The sequence below is a fragment of the Papio anubis genome, chromosome 9 (assembly GCF_008728515.1).
Source record: "Papio anubis isolate 15944 chromosome 9, Panubis1.0, whole genome shotgun sequence".
NCBI classification, from domain to species: domain Eukaryota; kingdom Metazoa; phylum Chordata; class Mammalia; order Primates; family Cercopithecidae; genus Papio; species Papio anubis.
Window position 1 is genome coordinate 95,304,358 of NC_044984.1, and position 20,507 is coordinate 95,324,864.

Here is a 20,507-nt window from a genome sequence, read left to right on the forward strand (position 1 = left end):
TGTGCATGGATATCCAGTTTTCCCAGCATCACTTGAAGAGACTGTCCTTTCTGCAATGTATGTTCTAGGCACCATTGTCAAAAATGAATTTACTATAGATGTATGGATTTGTTTTTTGGTTCTCTGTTCTGTTCCACTGATCTGTGTGTCTGTTTTTATGCCAGTTCCATATAGAAATTAGTTTTAAATGAATATTTTTTTAAATCTCATGACTTTTTGTTCGTTTGCAAAGGCATATTTTAAATCTCAATAACTTTCTGTGGCAGAAGGAAGGTTCCTGCTGTCATGTCTATAATAACTAGAACCCCAGGTTTTCTTTAGGGAGATGTCAACACACCATTTAATTGTTGCCAGAACACACTAGCGAAAGTTTCTAATTTTTGTAAAAGCAGTAAAATGTGTTTCTTCCCCAATATATGATCAACAGATAACTTCAATATACAAAACAGAAACTGAGTTGTGTGGTATAGATAGGGGTAGAAGGTGAGCCTTGCCCACTCAGTTGTCTCTCTGTCCTCTGCATGGCCCATGAAACTCCTCAAAAGGGCAATAGGGTTCCAGAGAACAGAGATTGAAAACTGCTGGCCTATTAGAAGGGAGTAAAACCAGTGAAGGAAGCATTATGTCCTTTCTAATTGCTTTATTTGTTTATTTTGAGTTTTTAAATTTAAACCCCCTTTTTTCTCATTGCTAAATCAGGCAGCCTTTGCCTTAGGGATGCTGTCAAGATGCCTTTGAAGAGTAATGAGCATCTAGAGAGTCTTGGTCTTGCTTGTGTCATATACATGTTAAATAGTGTCTAGTTCTTAAAATCCCAGCCTAAGGTATTCAAAGCTGTATTGTGTCTTTGTATTTCCCTGAATTTTTAAAACAATAATGGATCTATTTGTTAAATTTTAGAAAGTTGTCAGAGCTGTCAGGCTACAGATGTAAAGTCTAGCTTTATTCAGATAAATGTTGAAACGGCAACAAGATAATTGCTTGGTGGTTAAATGACTTCCCATTCTTGAAAGCCAAACATGATTTAAGAACAGTAGAATGCTTCCCACAAAAATAAAAGCCAGCTAGAAATGGCATGGATTCGGGGTCTGAATTGGATGAAAATTCATCTTTGTCACTTATTAGCTGCATGGCCACACCTAGCATTTCTGAACTTGGCTTCTTTATCATAATACTTGTCTCATAGGTTGTTTTGAGAATGAAATGAGAAAATGGACCTGAAAATCATTAACACACAGCAGGTGTCAATAAACTGTAATCCCTATCTTTGTCTCCCTTCCCACTTCCTTCATATTTAATCTCTGTGATTCTAAGAGAGAAGTAGACATTTTCAAGCCATCTTACTAAGGTAATCAGAATAAGAAAAAACTAAAAATTGATATAATCCTACAATTAGCTTTTATTTATCTTAAAGTGCATATTGAGTGTCTCCTACTTGGTAGCCCTTATGCCAAATTGGAGCTACCTTAGCTCTTCACCTTAAAGGGACCTTAGTCTAAAGACATGGAGATGGACTTGTTATAAAACAATCTGATAAGTGTTAAAATTGAGATATAAACAATTTTTTGCCTTCTAAAATATTCCTGAAGGTGTTCTTTTTTTTTTTAAGTGATACTTTGAGGTCAGTATGTAATCCCTTGAGAATTCTGAGTATCAGATGCAATAACTTGGAACTTAGGACAAAAATAGTATAATGAACTGGTGCTCTGGAGAATAAATATAGATACTTGGATTATGCTGCAAAGCGCTCTTGGTGTCTTCTTCAATGACCTGTAATTTCACCTTCTTTTTTCTCTATATGAAATTTCTGAGATTAAAGTACTTCTATACTGTAATATCAAGGTGGGGTTATTTTGCTACATTTGGAAAATAGGAGAGAAGTAAAGAAAAGAGCAATGAATCAGAGTCTTTGATTTTTTTTTGGTCGTATTTCTTACTGTCTTCTAGGCTATTTCTAAAATACACTTACTGTTTTTTTTTTTTTTTTTTTTTCATTGCCTTTATAACATTGATTCCCAAACTTTGTTCTCTTGCCTGGAAGTGTGAGGGCTTCCCACTCATGTCATGTCCAGCACTTAACTCTAAATCTTGGTTCAATGAACAAATGACAGAAAATAATTCATTAATTAATTTGTTCATTTATTTGAGTCCTTGCAATATATTTGTGATCTCGTATCCATAGGGAATTAACAATAGCTAACATCTCAAATGATTTTCACTAGAGGAATAATTGAAATAATTGCAAATGTTTGATTTGATTAGTAGATTCAGTATTGCCAAAGTAAATTCACCTTTTCATCATGTAAAGATCACCACCATCTGCCTGCCTGCTGGTCCTCCTCTGACTTTTCTGCTCTGCCTCCATCCTGGAATGATATAAACAGAGCCAGCCCTCATAAATCTCTGAGTTTGATGCTTTACTCAGACTCTTTAGCTGATTTTTGGTCTCCCAGGCAATTTAAGGTCCTTGATCCTCGTTGTTCACTTACAATATGTGAGTCCTTGTTGTTTTGTTCCCAAGTCGTTTTTTAGGCTTAGCTTCTAATCTTTGCAATAGGGAATCATTTGAGTATCTCCCTTGCCTTCCCAAATGCATGGTATACTCCTGCCCTGACCAATCTGTGCCGCCTAATTCTGTTCACACAGCCCTTCCTGGGTCTGAATGAATTGCAGATCTATTACTTGAGTTGCATGATAGCTTTGAATTTTCTCTCCTTCTTGTCATTCTTTTTTTTCCATTTAAAAAAAAATTATACTTTAAGTTCTAGGGCACATGTACACAACGTGCAGGTTTGATACATAAGTATACATGTGCCATGTTGGTTTGTTGCACCCATCAACTCATCATTTACATTAGGTATTTCTCCTAATGCTATCCCTCCCCCAGGTCCCCACCCCTCAGCAGGCCCCAGTGTGTGATGTTCCCCGCCCTGTGTCCAAGTGATCTCGTTGTTCAGTTCCCACCTATGAGTGAGAACTTATGGTGTCTGGTTTTCTGTCCTTGTGATCATTTGCTGAGAATGATGGTTTCCAGCTTCATCCATGTGCCTGCAAAGGACATGAACTCATCCTTTTTTTATGGCTGCATAGTATTCTATGGTGTATATGTGCCACATTTTCTTAATCCAGTGTATCATTGGTGGGCATTTGGGTTGGTTCCAAGTCTTTGCTATTGTGAGTAGTGCCACAATAAACATACGTGTGCATGTGTCTTTATAGTAGCATGATTTATAATCCTTTGGGTATATACTCAATAATGGGATTGCTGGGTCAAATGGCATTTCTAGTTCTAGATCCTTGAGGACTCGCCACACTGTCTTCCACAATGGTTGAACTAGTTTACAGTCCCACCAACAGTGTAAAAGTGTTCCTATTTCTCCATATCCTCTCCAGCACCTGTTGTTTCCTGACTTTTTAATCTTTGCCATTCTAACTGGTGTGAGATGATATCTCATTGTGGCTTTGATTTGCATTTCTCTCATGACCAGTGATGATGAACATTTTTTCATGTGTCTGTTGACTGCATAAATGTCTTATTTTGAGAAGTGTCTGCTCATATCCTTTGCCTACTTTTTGATGGGGTTTTTTTTCTTGTAAATTTGTTTGAGTTCTTTGTAGATTCTGGATATTAGCTCTTTGTCAGATGGGTAGATTGCAAAATTTTTCTCCCATTCTGTAGGTTGCCTGTTCACTCTGACGGTAGTTTCTTTTGCCGTGGAGAAGCTCTTTAGTTTAATTAGATCCCATTTGTCAATTTTGGCTTTTGTTGCCATTGCTTTTGGTGTTTTAGTCATGAAATCCTTGCCCATGCCTTTGTCCTGAACGGTATTACCTAGGTTTTCTTCTAGGACTTTTATGGTTTTAGGTCCAACATTTAAGTCTTTAATCCACCATGTATTAATTTTTGTATAAGGTGTAAGGAAGGGATCCAGTTTCAGCTTTCTACATATGGCTAGCCAGTTTTCCCAGCACTGTTTATTAAATAGGGAATCCTTTCTGCATTTCTTATTTTTGTCAGGTTTGTCAAAGATCAGATGGTTGTAGATGTGTGGTGTTATTTTTGAGGACTCTGTTCTGTTCCATTGGTCTATATGTCTGTTTTGGTACCAGTATCATGCTGTTTTGGTTACTGTAGCCTTGTAGTACAGTTTGAAGTCAGGTAGCATGATGCCTCCAGTTTTGTTCTTTTTGCTTAGGATTGTCTTGGCAATGCAGGCTCTTTTTTGGTTCCATATGAACTTTAAAGTAGTTTTTTCCAATTCTGTGAAGAAAGTCATCGGTAGCTTGATGGGGATGGCATTAAATCTATAAATTACCTTGGGTAGTATGGCCATTTTCATGATAATGATTATTCTGATCCCTGAGCATGGAATATTCTTCCATTTGTTTTGTGTACTCTTTTATTTCTTTGAGCAGTGGTTTGTAGTTCTTCTTGAAGAGGTTCTTCACTTCTCTTGTAAGTTGGAATCCTAGGTATTTTATTCTCTTTGTAGCAATTGTGAATGGGAGTTCACTCATGATTTGGCTCTCTGTCTATTATTGGTGTATAAGAATGCTTGTGATTTTTGCACATTGATTTTATATCCTGAGACTTTGCTGAAGTTGCTTATCAGCCTAAGGAGATTTTGGGCTGAGATGATGGGGTTTTCTAAATATATAATCATGTCATCTGCAAATAGGGACAATTTGACTTCCTCATTTACTAATTGAATGCCCTTTATTTCTTTCTCTTGCCTGATTGCCCTGGCCAGAACTTCCAATACAATGTTGAATAAGAGTGGTGAGGGGGCATCCTTGTCTTGTGCCTGTTTTCAAAGAGAATGCTTCCAGTTCTTGCCCATTCAGTATGATATTGGCTGGGGGTTTGTCATTAATAGCTCTTATTATTTTGAGCTACATTCCATCAATACCTAGTTGATTGAGAGTTTTTAGCATGAAGAGCTGTTGAATTTTGTCAAAGGCCTTTTCTGCATCTATTGAGATAATCATGTGGTTTTTGTCATTGATTCTGTTTACGTGATGGATTATGTTCATTGACTTGCATGTGTTGAACCAGCCTTGCCTCCCATCCTTCTTGTCATTCTTAATGGACTTCTCAGAGTATTCGACTCTCTTTCTCATTTAATGAACCTAACAGCAAGATTCTACCAGGCAAATAATTATCGAACATTTTTCTATTTAGGAGAAGAAGTCTAAGGAGGGTGATGGGATTCATTCACAAGTGACCCTGTTTGGATGAACAGCATCTTTGTGATGTTTGTGCCCATGGATGGAAAGGCCTCACTCCCGCTCTGACTGGACAGTGAGCTCTGAGAGCAGGGCCGTGCCTGGGATGTCCAGTATTTCAGCCCCGTTTCCTAGCTCAGCTCAGTGTCTGCCCATGGTAGGCACTGAATAAATACTTATTGATTAAAATTTATTTTTAAAAATTGGTTAACGTTGAAAGTTGAGAGTTGCTTTTTTCTTCTTAGAGAATCAATGTAAGTTTGAATCAAAGATTTTATTTTGTTTCTAAAACTTACCTTGTAGTTATAGCTGATAATATCAGAAACAGTGATGAAATATGGATGAAGGGCACATGCTTTTTATGCCTGTGGAGTGTTTATATGGTCTACAGTCTTCTTACTGACCATGGGTTCAGCTGGGCATTCTCTCACAGCAGACTATCTAATCTCTGCTGAAGATACTGAGTGGCTGGCAGGTGATAAGGTTGTCTTAATATCACCTATTCTCTAATAGATCGCCATGACCGACTGATTTTCCTGAGCTCAAGTGGCAGCAGCCCCATGACTTCCAGACAGTGATTCTGATGGGAAAGAAAGACCTCTCTCCCTTTCCCAAGTTAGCTGCTGCTTCTAGAGTCAAATCCCTTGGGCCTTTCATGAAGAGTAGGAATTCTCAACTTCAGCACGTAATTAATATTCTGGGCTTGATCACTCTGTGGTAGGTGCTGTCCTGTGCATTGTAGGATGTTTAGCAGCATCCCTGGCCTCTACTCACTGAATACCACTTTCACTGTCCCCCTCTCCCCAGTAATGACAATAAAAATATCTCCAAACAATGTCAAATGTGGTCTGGGAGACAAAATTGGTCCCAGTTGAGAACCATGGACATGGAGGGCATTGTTGAACTGATTGTGCCAGTGTCAGAAAGTAATATTGATAGAAGATAACCTGGTATTTTCTATCCTTGGCAAAAGCCTGGGGGATACATATATATATCAAGAGTTTCTCCTTAGTATGAGCCAGTTACCTAGACATGAACCTCAGTGTCCTTGTTAGTTTCCCCTTTATCTCACAACCCATCCCAAACCATTTCTCATAACAACCATTCCAAGTTGTAAATATCTCTTCTGCCTCCTTATATTGATAAGACCAAAATACTCACTTTAAGCTCCCAGAGTCTAGCTAGAATCAACAAATCAGCATTTGTTTTGGGTCTGCCATGTGTCAGCCACCCTGCTAATATGCACATTGATCTAATCCTCTTTGCCACCCTGAGAGAGAAGTTTGCTATTCCTGTCTCACCGGTGAGGAAACAGAAGCACATATTTATACAGCTAAGTGGCAGTGTTCAGAATAGGGAGCAGGTCTTCTGACTTGGTTAAATGATATTTTTATCTTATTGTTCAAATCTCATCAACATCGACTTGAAATTTAATTTAATCACTGTCTGCTTGAAAATTTAATCACATTACTTGAAACTGTGGAGTCCTGGCTTGTGAATAAGAATCATGTTAGGAAAACCATATGCAAAGTCCCAGAACCATAGAATGTTAGAGGAAAAGGGCTCTCAGGTATCATTACATTGTGACCATCTTAAGGTCATCATTCTGTCATTCTGTGTTGAAGGCTTACTCTGTGCCAGAGCCTCTGTACATCAATCAAGACGGACAAGGTCCTTGCTCTATAGAACTTACATTGTAATAAGGTAAACATCCCATAAACAAGTCTAATAAATAAGTGAACAAATAAGATAATTATGGATTGTGTTAAGTGCTGGGAAGGAAATGAACAATGAGAGGAGAATAATTATGGGAGGGAGATCTTTTTACATCCAGTGGTCAGGGAAGTTGTCTTTGATCTTGACACCTTCCAAAACACTTGACATGTTACTCTTCCTCAAAAAGTATTAGGTCCTCTCCATAAGCACCTAGCACAGTACCTGGCACAGTGTAGGTGCTACAACCCTTGGCTGTATGAAAAGGCCATGATATTTTTTCTTTGTAGCCTTATAGGTCTAAAATCCTATAATACATTGTTTTAGTTTCTTTTTGGTCCTGTAGCAAATGACTGCCAGCTTAGTGGCCTCAAACAGTATGTTTATTATCTTATACTTCTGGAGGTCAGAAGTCCCAAAATCAAGACTCTCCTCTCTGGGGGCTCCCGAGGAGAATCTGCTTTTTTGTCTTTTCTGTCTTCTAAAGACCACCTGAGTTTCTTGGCTTGTGGGCGCATCCTCTATCCTCAAAGCCAGCAGCATAGCATCTTCCAATCTTTCTCTCTGATTCTGGCCTTCTTGCCTCCCTCTTCTAAAGACCCTTGTAATTAACATCAGGCCTACCTATAAAGTCTAAGATAATGTCCCCATTTTAAGATCCTTGGTTTCACACATCTATAAAATCCTTTCGGTGATAAAAAGGTAAGACATTAGCAGGTTCTAGAAATTGGATCACCTTTGGGGGGTCATAATTCATCCTCTCACAGTTAGCAATAAATGTTAATTTTATCTCTATGCCCATTATATTTTACAGATGGGAAACTTGAAAAGCTAAAAGAGTTGCCTAAAATCACATGCTTGGATATAGCTTTATACCTAGTCATCTCTTCTAAGTAGATCATCTCTATTCTCTCTATATCCAAACTCTGCTCTTTTCATTAGAGAATTCACCACAATTTGCATGTCTTTGTTTTCTTTAGTTATTGCCACAAGGGCAGGAAGCCAGGTCACTTTTATTTACCAAGGTGCAATCATCATGCAGCTCTGTGCCTGACACACAATGTGCACATCTCTGAAATGTTTTTGAATGAAAAAATGAATACTCTATTACAAGCTTGGGTAAGAAGAACCTAATCCCTCATGAATTATTTTGTGCAGTGGCTTCTGACTGGTTATAAACCCTCAGCCATTTCTAAAGCATCAAAAGAAAAAGTGAACTGCAATGCTGGCCCATAATTGAAGTGGATAAAAAAGAAGGGACTCAACCGATACCTGGCATTGTAATCTTTCCTCTGCTGGTGATGAACTTAACTTTCTGGCATGCTGTAAGGCACTTTGCATTTGAACGTGGTAGTCTGTACCTAGAACCGTGATATACAGCACTTTATATATTGACATGTTATTAACATCAACAGTCTTTTGAGAGAGCTTCTGAATGGCTCACTTGATTATTTCAATTCAGGATAAGAGGAAGAAAAAAGGCCGAAAATCTAACTGCATGCTTTATTATTGCATTAGGTTTTCTCTGTTCTGCCTTAGAGAAGTAACAAAGGAGGGAAAAAATCACAGTTCTTACTGAACAGTGCAAGTGGCACTTTTATGGGATCACTTGGCAAGCTGTACGACACTTAAATGAAAAAGTAAAATAAAATTTAAAAGTGTAGGTCATCTCCAACCCTTTTCCAACCTAGAAGTCTTAGATCAAAGTACCTTATGCTAAGCAACTGTGCAAAGGAAAGCTAAACAAATATAACACCTCCTGCTATCATGAAAGACAAATTATATTTACGTTACAGAGGTACTCTGCTTTTTATTTTCCTTACTCTTGCCTAATGAATACACTGTTTGGTCAATCATGTTTTATGTCTGACATCCTTTTCTTTTAGGAAATAATATACCTGTCACTCAAAGTGTTATTGAAATGATGGGAAAATATGAACCCAAAGGGAGATGTTTTCTCTTTTAGTATTGCTTTCAAGATCCCAGATTTTTACCCTCCTTATAATGTATTTACTTTGGTTCTAGTGGCCAAGGATGTCAATATTCTTTTTGATGAATTAGAAGCTGTCAGCAGTCCTTGCAAAGATGACGATTCTCTTCTTCACCCTGGAAACCTGACTAGTACTTCAGATGATGCCAGCAGATTGGAAGCCGGGGGAGAGGTAAGAGTATATGATTTCTTACAAATGTAATTCATGATCCCGGCAGGAACCTATGAAGCATGTTCCAATGGACTGTTTAAAGTCATAATCTCATTGAACTGTAGGCTGTTATAAAACAAGGGACAGGTTTTATATTCCTTTGACATCCCCCATGTCTAAGCATATTTCAAGGATCCTAAATCTACCTACACTCAAAACAAAGTTTCAGTTTTTCTTAAACCTATCATTTCTTTAAACTGTCTGTCATTTTAAGATAGCCTGCATTCTTGAGTGTCTCCCACTGGTACAAAATAAGCTTTACAGGGATGGGCTTCCTTGTATAGATCCCCCAGTAGGTAGAATGGTGACCTAAAATGCACCAGCCTTCAGTTGATTGTGTTGTCTAAAGCCTCTCTGACTTTCCATTTGCCTCTGTAATCTGGAAACTTCGTTGCAGCTGTAAGTGGACCCATCTATTTGTGTGCCATTTGGGAAAAATTAGTATTTTGTTGGAGGCATTCCCCTTTGTTCAGGTTGTGTCTCAATAGAGTTTCATATTTCCTTTGTACATGCTCTGGGTACAATTAATAGGCACACCAAATCAGAGTAATTTATTTATTTCATATTCCTAATGCTTTTTATATTCCAGAGCTAGTTAACTACTGAAAGGATGACACCTGGGACAGAGAAAATCGTTTACTCTTACCAAGCTTTGCAGACCTCACCCCACAAATACCATATGCAGCTATTCATGTTTCTTTTTCCATTTTTTTCTGTTTGTTTCATTTTAAGAAAAAACTCATTCTGTTATTATCTGTTCACATAGATACTTTGAATACCATAATGTGGCATAATGAATGGACTTTAAAAGGGACCTCAGACAGCAACTAGTCTCATCCCTGTAACTTACAGATGAGGAACCAGCCTCAGAAATGTTAGGGCTTTGCTGAAGGTGGTACAACTCATTGTTCTGCTTGGAGCCAATACCCCTCCTGATGTCTTGGCTGAAGCCATTTTTGAAGGCAGATGCTAATATGCTGAATTCACAGGACAGCCTTCTTGCTTGGCAAATAAGTGTTACTAAAGTGCTTATTCAGGTAGACTCCTGAGTGTCTCTTAATGTAAAAGCCAAAACATAGTCAGTGAGGATTGGTCATCAACCGAAAATGTCTACACCAAGACATGGTACATGGTCATTCCATTCCCCCAGCTGAGATGTTTTTTCGGTTAAGGTTTGTGCAAGAATGTGGTTTCTAGCAGTGGTCCTTTGGGTCTGGCATGTTTGCCTTCTTCATACTACCATTGGAAAAGATAGAATCCACCATTTTCACCTGGCTGGGTTTATAGACACAATTTTGAAACCTGTTAGGCTGAGAAGTTTAGCTCTAGCCCAACGAGCCCGTACTTGATGATCTCTTTCAATGCTGTACAGCAAGCCTGAAGAGCCTGGATGAAAGTTCAATCTATTCCTTTTGTTCTTTACTTTCTAATATTACTGCAAAATAATATTTGTAACTTCTATGTAAGTTACAAAGTGTAATAATAAAATGAACACCTGGAACCACCATCTGATTTATGAACTAGAATGCTATTTTTCAAATTATAGTGGCAACCTAATTGTAGATTACTACTCTAGTTGTTTTTTAATGGACTGGAAAATTAATATTAGAGTGTATGCAAATAGAAAGGGTAAATAATTGTTTTGTGAAACTTGTCTCATATTATGTATATGTATGTTTACATGTATGCACACAAAGATAGAATGTTTTTTTTGTTGTGGGTTAAAAAAAAAAAAGAGAGAAACACTGAACTAGAATATTCCTAAAACCACTGAAGCTACTTTCAATCCCATACCTCTACCCTACCAGAGGTACTATCTTTCTAAATTTTATTATGTTTTATTCTCTTGCTCTAAAGACAGTTTTACCACATAGATTTGTAGTCTTAACAACTTAGATTTACTTTATTTTATGCTTTGTGAAAAATGATATCATGTGGTATGAAGTCTTCTGAGACTTGCTTTTTTTTCATCAGTGTTGTTTTTAAGATTCTTTTTTATTGTTAGATGCAACTATAGTTTATTCATTTTTACTGCTGTATAATATTCCAGTAAATGAACTTTCTAAAATTTATTTATCTGTTTATTGTCTGTTCATGGACATTTGAGTTGACTCCAACTTTAGACATTTTTCTACTATTATAAATAATGTTGCTATGAATATTCATATACATGACTCCTACTTGCCTTATCAAGAATTTTTCTCTAGGCTTACATGTTACGCAGATGTTCAGTTCTGCAAGATAATGTTAATGTGTTTTCTAGAGTGAGAATATCAATTTTCACTCTCATCTCACCTGCAGAATATGAAAGTCCTTAGTTGCTTCACATCCTTGGCTATACTTGGTATTTTTAGATGTTTTACATTTTGCCCACTTAACTCAATGCTTCTTCTAATTTTTATTTTGTTTCCTCTTAATTACATTTTTCACTAATGAATATGTAATTGAACACAATGAAAAAATTATTATTATTATTATTATTATTTTGAGATGGAGTCTCACTCTGTCACCCAGGCTGGAGTACAGTGGCGCAGTCTTGGCTCACTGCAACCTCTGCCTCCCAGGTTCAAGCAATTCCCCTGCCTTAGCCTCCAGAGTAGCTGGTACTACAGGTGCATGCCACCATGCCCAGCTAATTTTTGTATTTTTAGTAGAGACAGGGTTTCACCATATTGGCCAGGCTGGTCTTGAACTCCTGACCTCGTGATCCACCCGCCTCGGCCTCCCAAAGTGCTGGGATTACAGGCATGAGCCACTGCGCCTGACCTGAAAAAGTTATTTAGTTTTAATTGTTCTTTAACATTACTCACTTGAACCTTAGTTTGATGAATGACTTAAACTGGTCCCTTTCTCTTTGTGTGCAGACAGTGCCAGAAAGAAACAAATCAAATGGACTTTACTTTAGAGATGGGAAGTGTCGAATTGACTACATCCTTGTGTACAGAAAATCCAACCCCCAGACTGAAAAGAGAGAAGTATTTGAAAGAAATATTAGAGCAGAAGGATTGCAAATGGAGAAAGAGGTAAATAGTTTGCTTGGTTGAGAAAAAAATATGTACATATCTATTCATATTAAGAGGCAATAAGAAATAAGCAAGTAGTCATAATGTTAACCAAACATTTCATTTGGTCAGAGTTTTCCCAGTCTTCAGAGTTTGGGGAATGTTCTAGCATTTAGACTTTCACAGCACAGTTTGCTTTTGAGATAATTTTAATGCCAGATGATTCCATGTAAATCAAAATATTCTATTCCAATTAAATGGATTGTTTCAAAGTGTGATTCTTTATCTAACTTACTATGTCTGCCGTTTCTCCATATATGTAAATGGAGGGTTCTAGTCACATAGATTAAAGAAAACTTTGAGTGAAATGCAGTCACTCTCTCTAGAGGCTCTTTTTACATTTCGGGAAATATCATGAGCTTGGGCATCCTTGTACACCAGAGGAGACTGCCTGGCCAATTTGGCCAAAAGCAGCTGGAATTTACAAAAATGATTCCAGTTTTAACAGACATTCAGGCTATTTTTTTTAGGTCCCCAAGCTCAAGAGTGACTTTACCAATGTTTGGTTCTTCCCCTTCCCTCCTCCTCTGCATGGGGAGCTTCAAGAAAGAACTAAGTAAGGAATGTACAAGAGGCCAGCCAGGCCTCTGACAGTAATCCACGATGGGCTTATGGTGTTCCCAGGAATACTGTGCACATTTGTAGAACTTGGCCCGTTAACTGAATTATGTAACTCTTCTCAGCTTCTCCCTAAACATTGTGCAAAGCTTCTGGAGCTTTTCATAGTCAACAAGAATAACATATTGGCAATTTAAGATGTTTACTTCTGATTCTGCTCCTCAAGGCTGAGGGGATAGATCTTTGAAGTCAGACATCCAGGTTTTTCTTTGTATGATACTGTTGCAGTTTGTGCAACCTGCGAGTTTTGCCAAGGTATCAAATATTAGAAGAATAATATGCATATACTTGTTATCTGATCTTGGGACACTTCAGATAAATGGGATTTTTTCAGATCTGTTAGGCTGACCTCACCTCTTGAACGTTTATAACACAGAAGCAGCATTTTTCTGGAATATCTCCAAGAGAATTGGAAAAATGGTGAGATGAATGTGGCTGTAAGGAAACAGGTTCTTATTCTCAGGAAAGTAGAACCATCTTTCTCAAAGACCATCTTAATTAGAAGTTCCCTGGAGCAACAAACATAATTAAAAATGTTGTTTCTTCCACCTTTGTGGAGTTCCAGAAAATCTTTCCTATACAAACTGAGTGTATAATTGATAAATCTTACTCTTTAAGTTCTAAATTGTCTCAGTAAGACAATTACATTTTTTTCTTAACGTTAATAGCACATTCATATTTTTCTCCTTAATCATGCCTTCATCTTTTATTCTCATTCCTAAGTGGCAGAATTTTTATATGAAGAAATAAAAGATCTGAATTGCTACTTAATCTGAAATAATGGAAGGCCTCCCTCTGACCCATTCTGACTCTGTCAAAATTCTGATTCCCATCAAAACTAGATAGCTTTGTTCAATTAATGCAAGATTTATATTTTAAGCTTCATAAGTGTTCTCTACAGGCCTAGGGCTCCTTCTGTATAGATCTTTTCAATGTTATTTCATAATTTATTAGTTAGAACTCAAAAAACCTAATGCTTTTCCACATAGTGAACATTAAAGTGATGGAAAATGTCCTGTTGTATATCCTAAAGCATCACTTGTACTGCAGTGTTCAGCTACCAAAGTTTGAGGAGGATCATTTGGCCTGTTGTACAGTTGTGCTACACAGTACAGTGTGGACCATACTGTGAAGGATGGACTGCTTGTACAATTTTGTCTATATACAAGATAATTTTGTTTGTTAGAATCTTTAAAAAAATGTTTACAGGTATTTATTTTAACGTGTACTGGAAAAAATAACAGTTGGAAAAAGGGAATTATCACTATATGGCAAAACTTCATAAAAACTTATCTAAGCATTTCCCCCCTCCCCACTTTCCCCCAAAAGTTCTTCTCTGGGCATCACCTTCCATGTTTCTCCTTTCTTCTACAATCTTTTAGGCACTACAAACAGCTAGGTCTTCCCCTTTCTGGAACCTTCTTCACAAGTGGCCTCTCCCGCTGCCTGGCTCCAGTCTTGCCCTGGCTTTGCATAAGTGGTGCAATTTGTCTCTCACGCAGCCTCCCAGCTCTGCTTTGAATCTTCATGGCCTCAGTCAGCTCAGCAAGAAAAGGGCCTTTGCAGGTTCTCTTATAGATAAATTAATTTTTCCCTGCCACAAATAATTAAAAGAAAATCCCTTGGCTGAACAATAAACAAACCTTCATCCTTTATTCTCTATAATAAGTGGCAGAATTTTTATATGAAGGATCTATATCATGTTATTAAATTTAGAAACCATTGGAAGTACTTTTATTTAAATCAAGTTTTTTTATAAACAGCTACAGCAGAAAGATAATTTTAATGGCGATTTCAGCTTCCAGGAGTTAATTCAACCTTTTATAGGACATAAAATGAATAACTTAGTTAAGGGTGGAAAAGAAAAAACACCCCAAGGACCCTTGTACATCTGAAACATTTGACACTATGTACATTTTATGGATTATTAGTATTTTCTTAATTAGCTGCTGTCATGATGTCCAACAACTATGAAAAACATGTTTCCCAGACAGAGGCTTATGTTTCCAAATAGACAAAGACAGGCTGTCTAGTACAGTTTAACATCCTTATCTCTTTAACATTGGATTTCAAGAAACACAACTAGGATAATCTTTAATTCATGATAAAAGTGAGGACATAGTCAAGTTCAATCTTTCTTAAAACCTTTGCTGCAGGCTGGTTAGTCAACAGATAAGTGCTTGCTTTGGTACCCTGGGTCTTTAATACTCTGCAATTCAACTTTCATGATAGCCCAGAGAAAGCAATTTACAACGAAGTTCCCAAACAAAATATCATTGAAGTCCAGGTGATTTACTTCTTAGTATCTATCCACTTAAAATTGATTCCCTTCTTAAAGGTAAGCTCATATTTACTAATTAACATTTTCTATTCTAGATTTTTTTCATTTTTAATTCTATGTCCATTATTGATCTTTGGGTACCTATTTTGAAATCACTGTCATCAATAAGACATTTATCTTTTCCTTTGTATAACTAGTAAGAGGATGAGTTAACTTGGAATTATTTGGAATGTATGAGTAGCAATTGTATTAACGGAGCACCCTCCTGCTTTAGAATCATGTGAAACATTGGGGAAGACCTTTATCATTACAGTCATTACAAAACTAATATAATTAGGTAAATCATATCATCTTGATGATGGTTATTTCATTCAAGAAATATTTATTGCACGCACACTCTATGCCAGGTATTGCTTTAAAGACTATGGTCTCAACAGCAACAAATAAAACAGAAAAAAATCCCTGCCTTGTTGGAACTTAAGCAAAAAATATGTACAATATATGCAAATATCAGTAAGTGCTAAAGAGAAAAAAGTAAAGCAGGAAGTGTTGAGAGGGGCTTGCAGTTTTATAAAAGTCAGAAAAAGTGGGCCTCTTTTCCACAGAAAGAGAATAGCAAGTGCAAAGAGAACAGCTCCACAGGATGGAGCATGCCTGGGTGTTCATGTAACAGTGAGGATGCCAGTATGACTGACGTTCACTGAGCAAGGTGAAGAATAGTGGGAAATCATACTAACAAGGCATTGGAAGCCTTAGTGGTCACTGGGGGATGTTAGCTTTTCTCTGAGTGACATAGGAAGCCACCGGAGAGATTTGAGCACAAGTATAAGAGCTGTTTTCCGTTTTATTAAGGACTCTCGGGTTGCCTGGTAAGATTAGACTGTGGGAGGTGGAGGTGGCAAGGGCAGAAGCAGGAGCATAATTAGGAGATTCGTTGCAATAATCCAGAAAAGAGATGCAAGAATTGGTCAAGCACATAGAAGAGAAGAAGATGAAAAGAGTAGAAAGTAGTGCTGATGGGAATTGCAGATAGATTGAATGGGCAGTGTGAAAGAGAAGAGTCACAGACTATTTGTCTGACACATGGTATTTAGCTAAGAAGTTGAGAGAAGACAGTTGCCACTTATAGGGATGCGGAAAAGAGTAGGTAAGATTGTAGACTTGTTAAGTTTGAGGTATCCCAATGGAGATGTTGGGTAAGATAGAAGAGTCTGGGTTTCAAGGAGAGATCTGGGCTAGAGATATGCATTTGAATGAGATCTCCAAAGGAGTAACTGTAAATCAAATTGAGAAGAGGTCCAAGGATTGAGCCATGGGGAACAGTAGTGTTACAATTTGGATGATAAAAAGGAGGCAGCAGAAGAGACTAAGAAGGAGTCACCAAGGAGCCAGAAGGGAAATCTAGAGGAGAGTGTGGTTCAGGAGAGACGGAGGAATCAACTGTGTCAAATGCTGCTGATGGGGTGTGTACGATCAAGGCTGAAAGTTAATCATTGGATTTAGCAATCTGGCCGGTTTAGGTGGTCTGGGCAAGAGAAGTTTCAGTGGAGAAGTCGAGGGTGAAAGCTTCATTAAAGTGTCTTCAAGAAAGAGTGGGAAGAGAAAATACAGAGACAACAAATACAAATCGTTCTTTCAATATGTTTCACTGTAAAGGAACAGAGAGAAACAGAATGATAACTGGAGTATGAAGTTGGGTCAAAAGAGAGTTCTTTCTATTTTAGATGAGAGAAACAAATACATGTTTTCATGCTAATAAAAACTATATATTTGAGATGGAAAATTGATGTTGGGAAGAGTGGAGGAAGAATTTTTAGAGAAATGCCCTTGAAGCAATAAGAAAAGAATGACCACAAGTATCTCTCATTGCATGGACTCACCTATCTGCATCTGTGCCCATAGATGCAGCCTTTCCACAGTGCTAAGGGTGTCCTGTCCATACTCATTGGTAAGGCCAACCCTTCACTTTGCTTCCGAGACCCCATACCCACTCAGTCACACTCAAATACATTGCCCCCAAAAGAGATAAAATGTAGTAAGCTTTAAAAACTGAAATGTACAAACAATACAATTTGTGGAAATTGTTTCTGTTTGCACTCATCTCTCAGGAGTGAAAAATGCAACTGCAGTTAGCACACACACACATGCGTGAGCACATGCGGGTACACAGTTGAGGTTGAGTATCTTGGATACTTCTCTGTACTATGATACAAATTACATTATCAATATTTTTATGCTCATGTTTATTAATCACTTACTATTATAATTCCCGTTTAACAGGTGAGACCATTGGTAACTTGCCCCAGGCAACATAAGTAGTAAGAGATAAAGCCAGTATTAAAAGCTAAGCATACTTGCTCTTTGCCCTTATATTGTGTTGATTTCTGGTATGTAAAGGTGAATCTCAGGGTTAAAGAAGTTAGAGGCTGGGCATGGTGGCTCATGCCTGCAATCCCAGCACTTTGGGAGGCCGAGGCGGGGAGATCACGAGGTCAGGAGACCGAGATCATCCTGGCTAACATGGCGAAACTCTGTCTCTACTAAAAATAAAAAAAATAAAAAATAAAAAATTAGCTGGGCATGGTGGCGGGCGCCTGTAGCCCCAGCTACTCAGGAGGCTGAGGCAGGAGAATGGTGTGAACCCAGGAGGCAGAGCTTGCAGTGAGCCGAGATCATGCCACTGCACTGCAGCCTGGGCAACAGAGCAAGACTTCGTCTCACAAAAAAAAAAAAAAAAAAACAAAAAAAACAAACAGAAAGAAATTAGGAGATAGACTGAGAAGACAAGTAGTATTATGAAAAGGTAAAGGAACAAGGAAAATTGGGGTGAATAATGAAGTTGGGTGCTGCCCAGACTGTGGTTCTTACGCACTTTGGCCTCTAGTAGCCATAGATTTGAATCTTGGTATACAACCGCTTATAAGCTGAGTGGTCATGGGCAGTTTATCAGATTTTTATGGATCTCTGCTTCCATTTTTAATCATGAAAGTAATATCATTTATTGTAAATGATGAAGATTAAGTGGGCCTATATATGCAAAAATACAAAGTAGTGCCAATCTTTGTTTTTCTTAATTTTTACTTCTAAATTTCATATTATTGTTTTACTTCCAGTGTATTTGTTCAGCTACCTTCTATTTATGGCAAGTGATATTTGTTTTCCATTTATGACTGATATAAAAGCTTTTTGTAAAATTATTATTTTATAAAGTGAGTTATTTAAAGAAATATACGAAATTAAGATATTGTAGATGATATGACAAATCTGACAAAAATTGTGAAGGTGGCCCGAGAATGATAGAATTCTGCATTATTTGGCTAGTCCTCGTGGTGGACAGACTGTAAGGTCTGTGATGCCTGCTTCCTTTTCACACCTTTGGATAATCCCTTCCCCTTGAGTTCAGGTGGGAACTGTGGCTTATATTTAAGCAATAGAATATGGCCTTTACCATCATAGAATATGACAAATGTAATGGGATGTCCCTCCTGTGATTATCTTACGGTATATAAGATCTCATCTCAGCAGACTGGCGTTAGAGAGACCCTCCTTGCTGGCTTTGAAGAAGTAAGCTACCATACTGTGAGACAGCCTATGAAGAGGGCCACATAGCAAAGAAAGGTGGGGTAGCCTTTAGGATCTGGGAGTCACTCCCAGCTGACATCCAGCGACAAGCAGAGATCTTAGTCCTATAGCCACAAGGAGATGAATTCTGCCAATAACTGAGAATCCTAGAAGCAGGTCTTTCTTCAGTTGAGCCACTGATGAGACTACAGCCCCAGGCAAGACCTACGTCATAGCCTGGTGAGACCCTAAAGCAGAGAACCCAGCTCAGCTGTGCCTGACTGCCACCCTCTAGAAACTGTGAGATAATTATTATGTGTAGCTGTAAGCCTCCAAGCCTATAGTAATTTATTATGCAGCAATAGGTAATTAATAGTGATTAAAAGTCTGAGATCAGACATTCTGAGTGTTCGTTTGGTTCTACCATTACAAGCTGTGTGCCCTTGTAAAAGTTAACTTATCTGCAAAATGAGGCTAATAATGGGATTTATCTCATGGGTTATTTTAATTAAATGAGATCATTTATATCGAGTGCTTATCTCCGTGCCTTTTACATGGTAAGCATTTAGTAAACTACATTATTGTCATCATTACCGTTATCATAACAGCTAAATACAATGTGTTAACACTTTTACTTTAGAATAGTTTTCAAGGTAAACTTTAAGAAAATTTTTCATACAGTTTATAAATCCTTTATAATGCAACCATTAGGAATAGCAACGTGGGCGGGTCATATGTTGTTACTGTGTATACATTAATGAGATATACTTTAATGCTCTTGAAAGAACTGGGAATACATTTGGTAACAAGTTTAGTATGATCGAGGTTCAGATGTTTATCTGCTTGGAGAGGATTTGGTTTTCGATTCATCTGGGTATAAAGTTATAGATCAATTCAGAGCTTAAAAACAAAAAAAAGAAAGACAACAACAACAAAACTGTATTTGATTGTCCATCCCAGTGTTTCTTTACCCCATTCAAGGGAAATCTTCACAAAGATTTCCCTATTTAAAGAGCTAATCTCATGCAGATGGCTCTCTGCCCTTGTAGGCTTCCTGCCCAAATTCCCCTAATTTCATCCCCATTTCTATACTGCAACCACATCCAGCTTGTTGCTGTAGGTGCTCTCTCAGTATCCAGAACTCAGAGGATACCAGAATGACAGTGTCCTCCCTTACTTCACAGTTGAAAATATGGTAATGAGTGTCTCAAATAAATCAGTGTCAGGACTATGTGCACTACCCAGATTTCTGTCCTCTAGTGCTTTCTGTTCTGAAAAAAAAAAAAAGAAAAGAAAATCAGACTTCTTCACCCAATAATCTCCACTTCGCTCCACTCAAGCTTCTTATATGTCATGCACATGTATTACCAAGGGTCTCAAGTTGAGGTGAAGAGAAAGGAGAATTTAGGACAGTCATAACCAAAGAAAGAAGAAAGCAGATTTTCTTCTGAACCTCAGAGCCCTGGAGATTCCTTGAGTGTCTTTTAGGAGCTACCAATGTCAGTCCACACTTGCGGTGGCTTTTCTGTTAACTTGTGTCTTAGGTTGGATTTCCTAAGCATAAGCAGAACTTGAGGTGAGAATTCTTCAAGTTGTTGATGGGTGGGGCAATCTTAGGAGAAAGGGGAGTGAGAGGAGCAGAAAAGAACAGCTAAGCCAAAAGTGTGGCCTCAGCTGGACACTACCTTCAGCCTGATCCCACAGGGGAGCTCGGTAATCAGCAGGTGCAGCATAGAGCTGGTCCACTTTTCAGACACGGGCCCCCACGTCAGTCAGTCATTGGCTGAGGTCTGTGGAGGTGGTGGGAGGTAGGCACTGCCCATTTGGCTGAGGGTCATTCCAGGC

General features: G+C 38.0%; 1 protein-coding gene across 5 annotated transcripts in view; it reads left to right on the forward strand.

The window, feature by feature from the left end:
* The window catches only part of ANO4 (anoctamin 4), a 406,193-nt gene that overhangs the window by 218,084 nt on the left and 167,602 nt on the right, over window positions 1-20,507 (forward strand). For all 5 annotated transcript variants that reach the window (XM_021922815.2, XM_021922816.2, XM_021922817.2 and 2 more), the window contains 2 exons: window positions 8,965-9,101; window positions 12,005-12,163. In XM_021922815.2, the coding sequence (XP_021778507.1) occupies window positions 8,965-9,101; window positions 12,005-12,163 (296 nt within the window). The remainder of the gene's footprint in view (window positions 1-8,964; window positions 9,102-12,004; window positions 12,164-20,507) is intronic.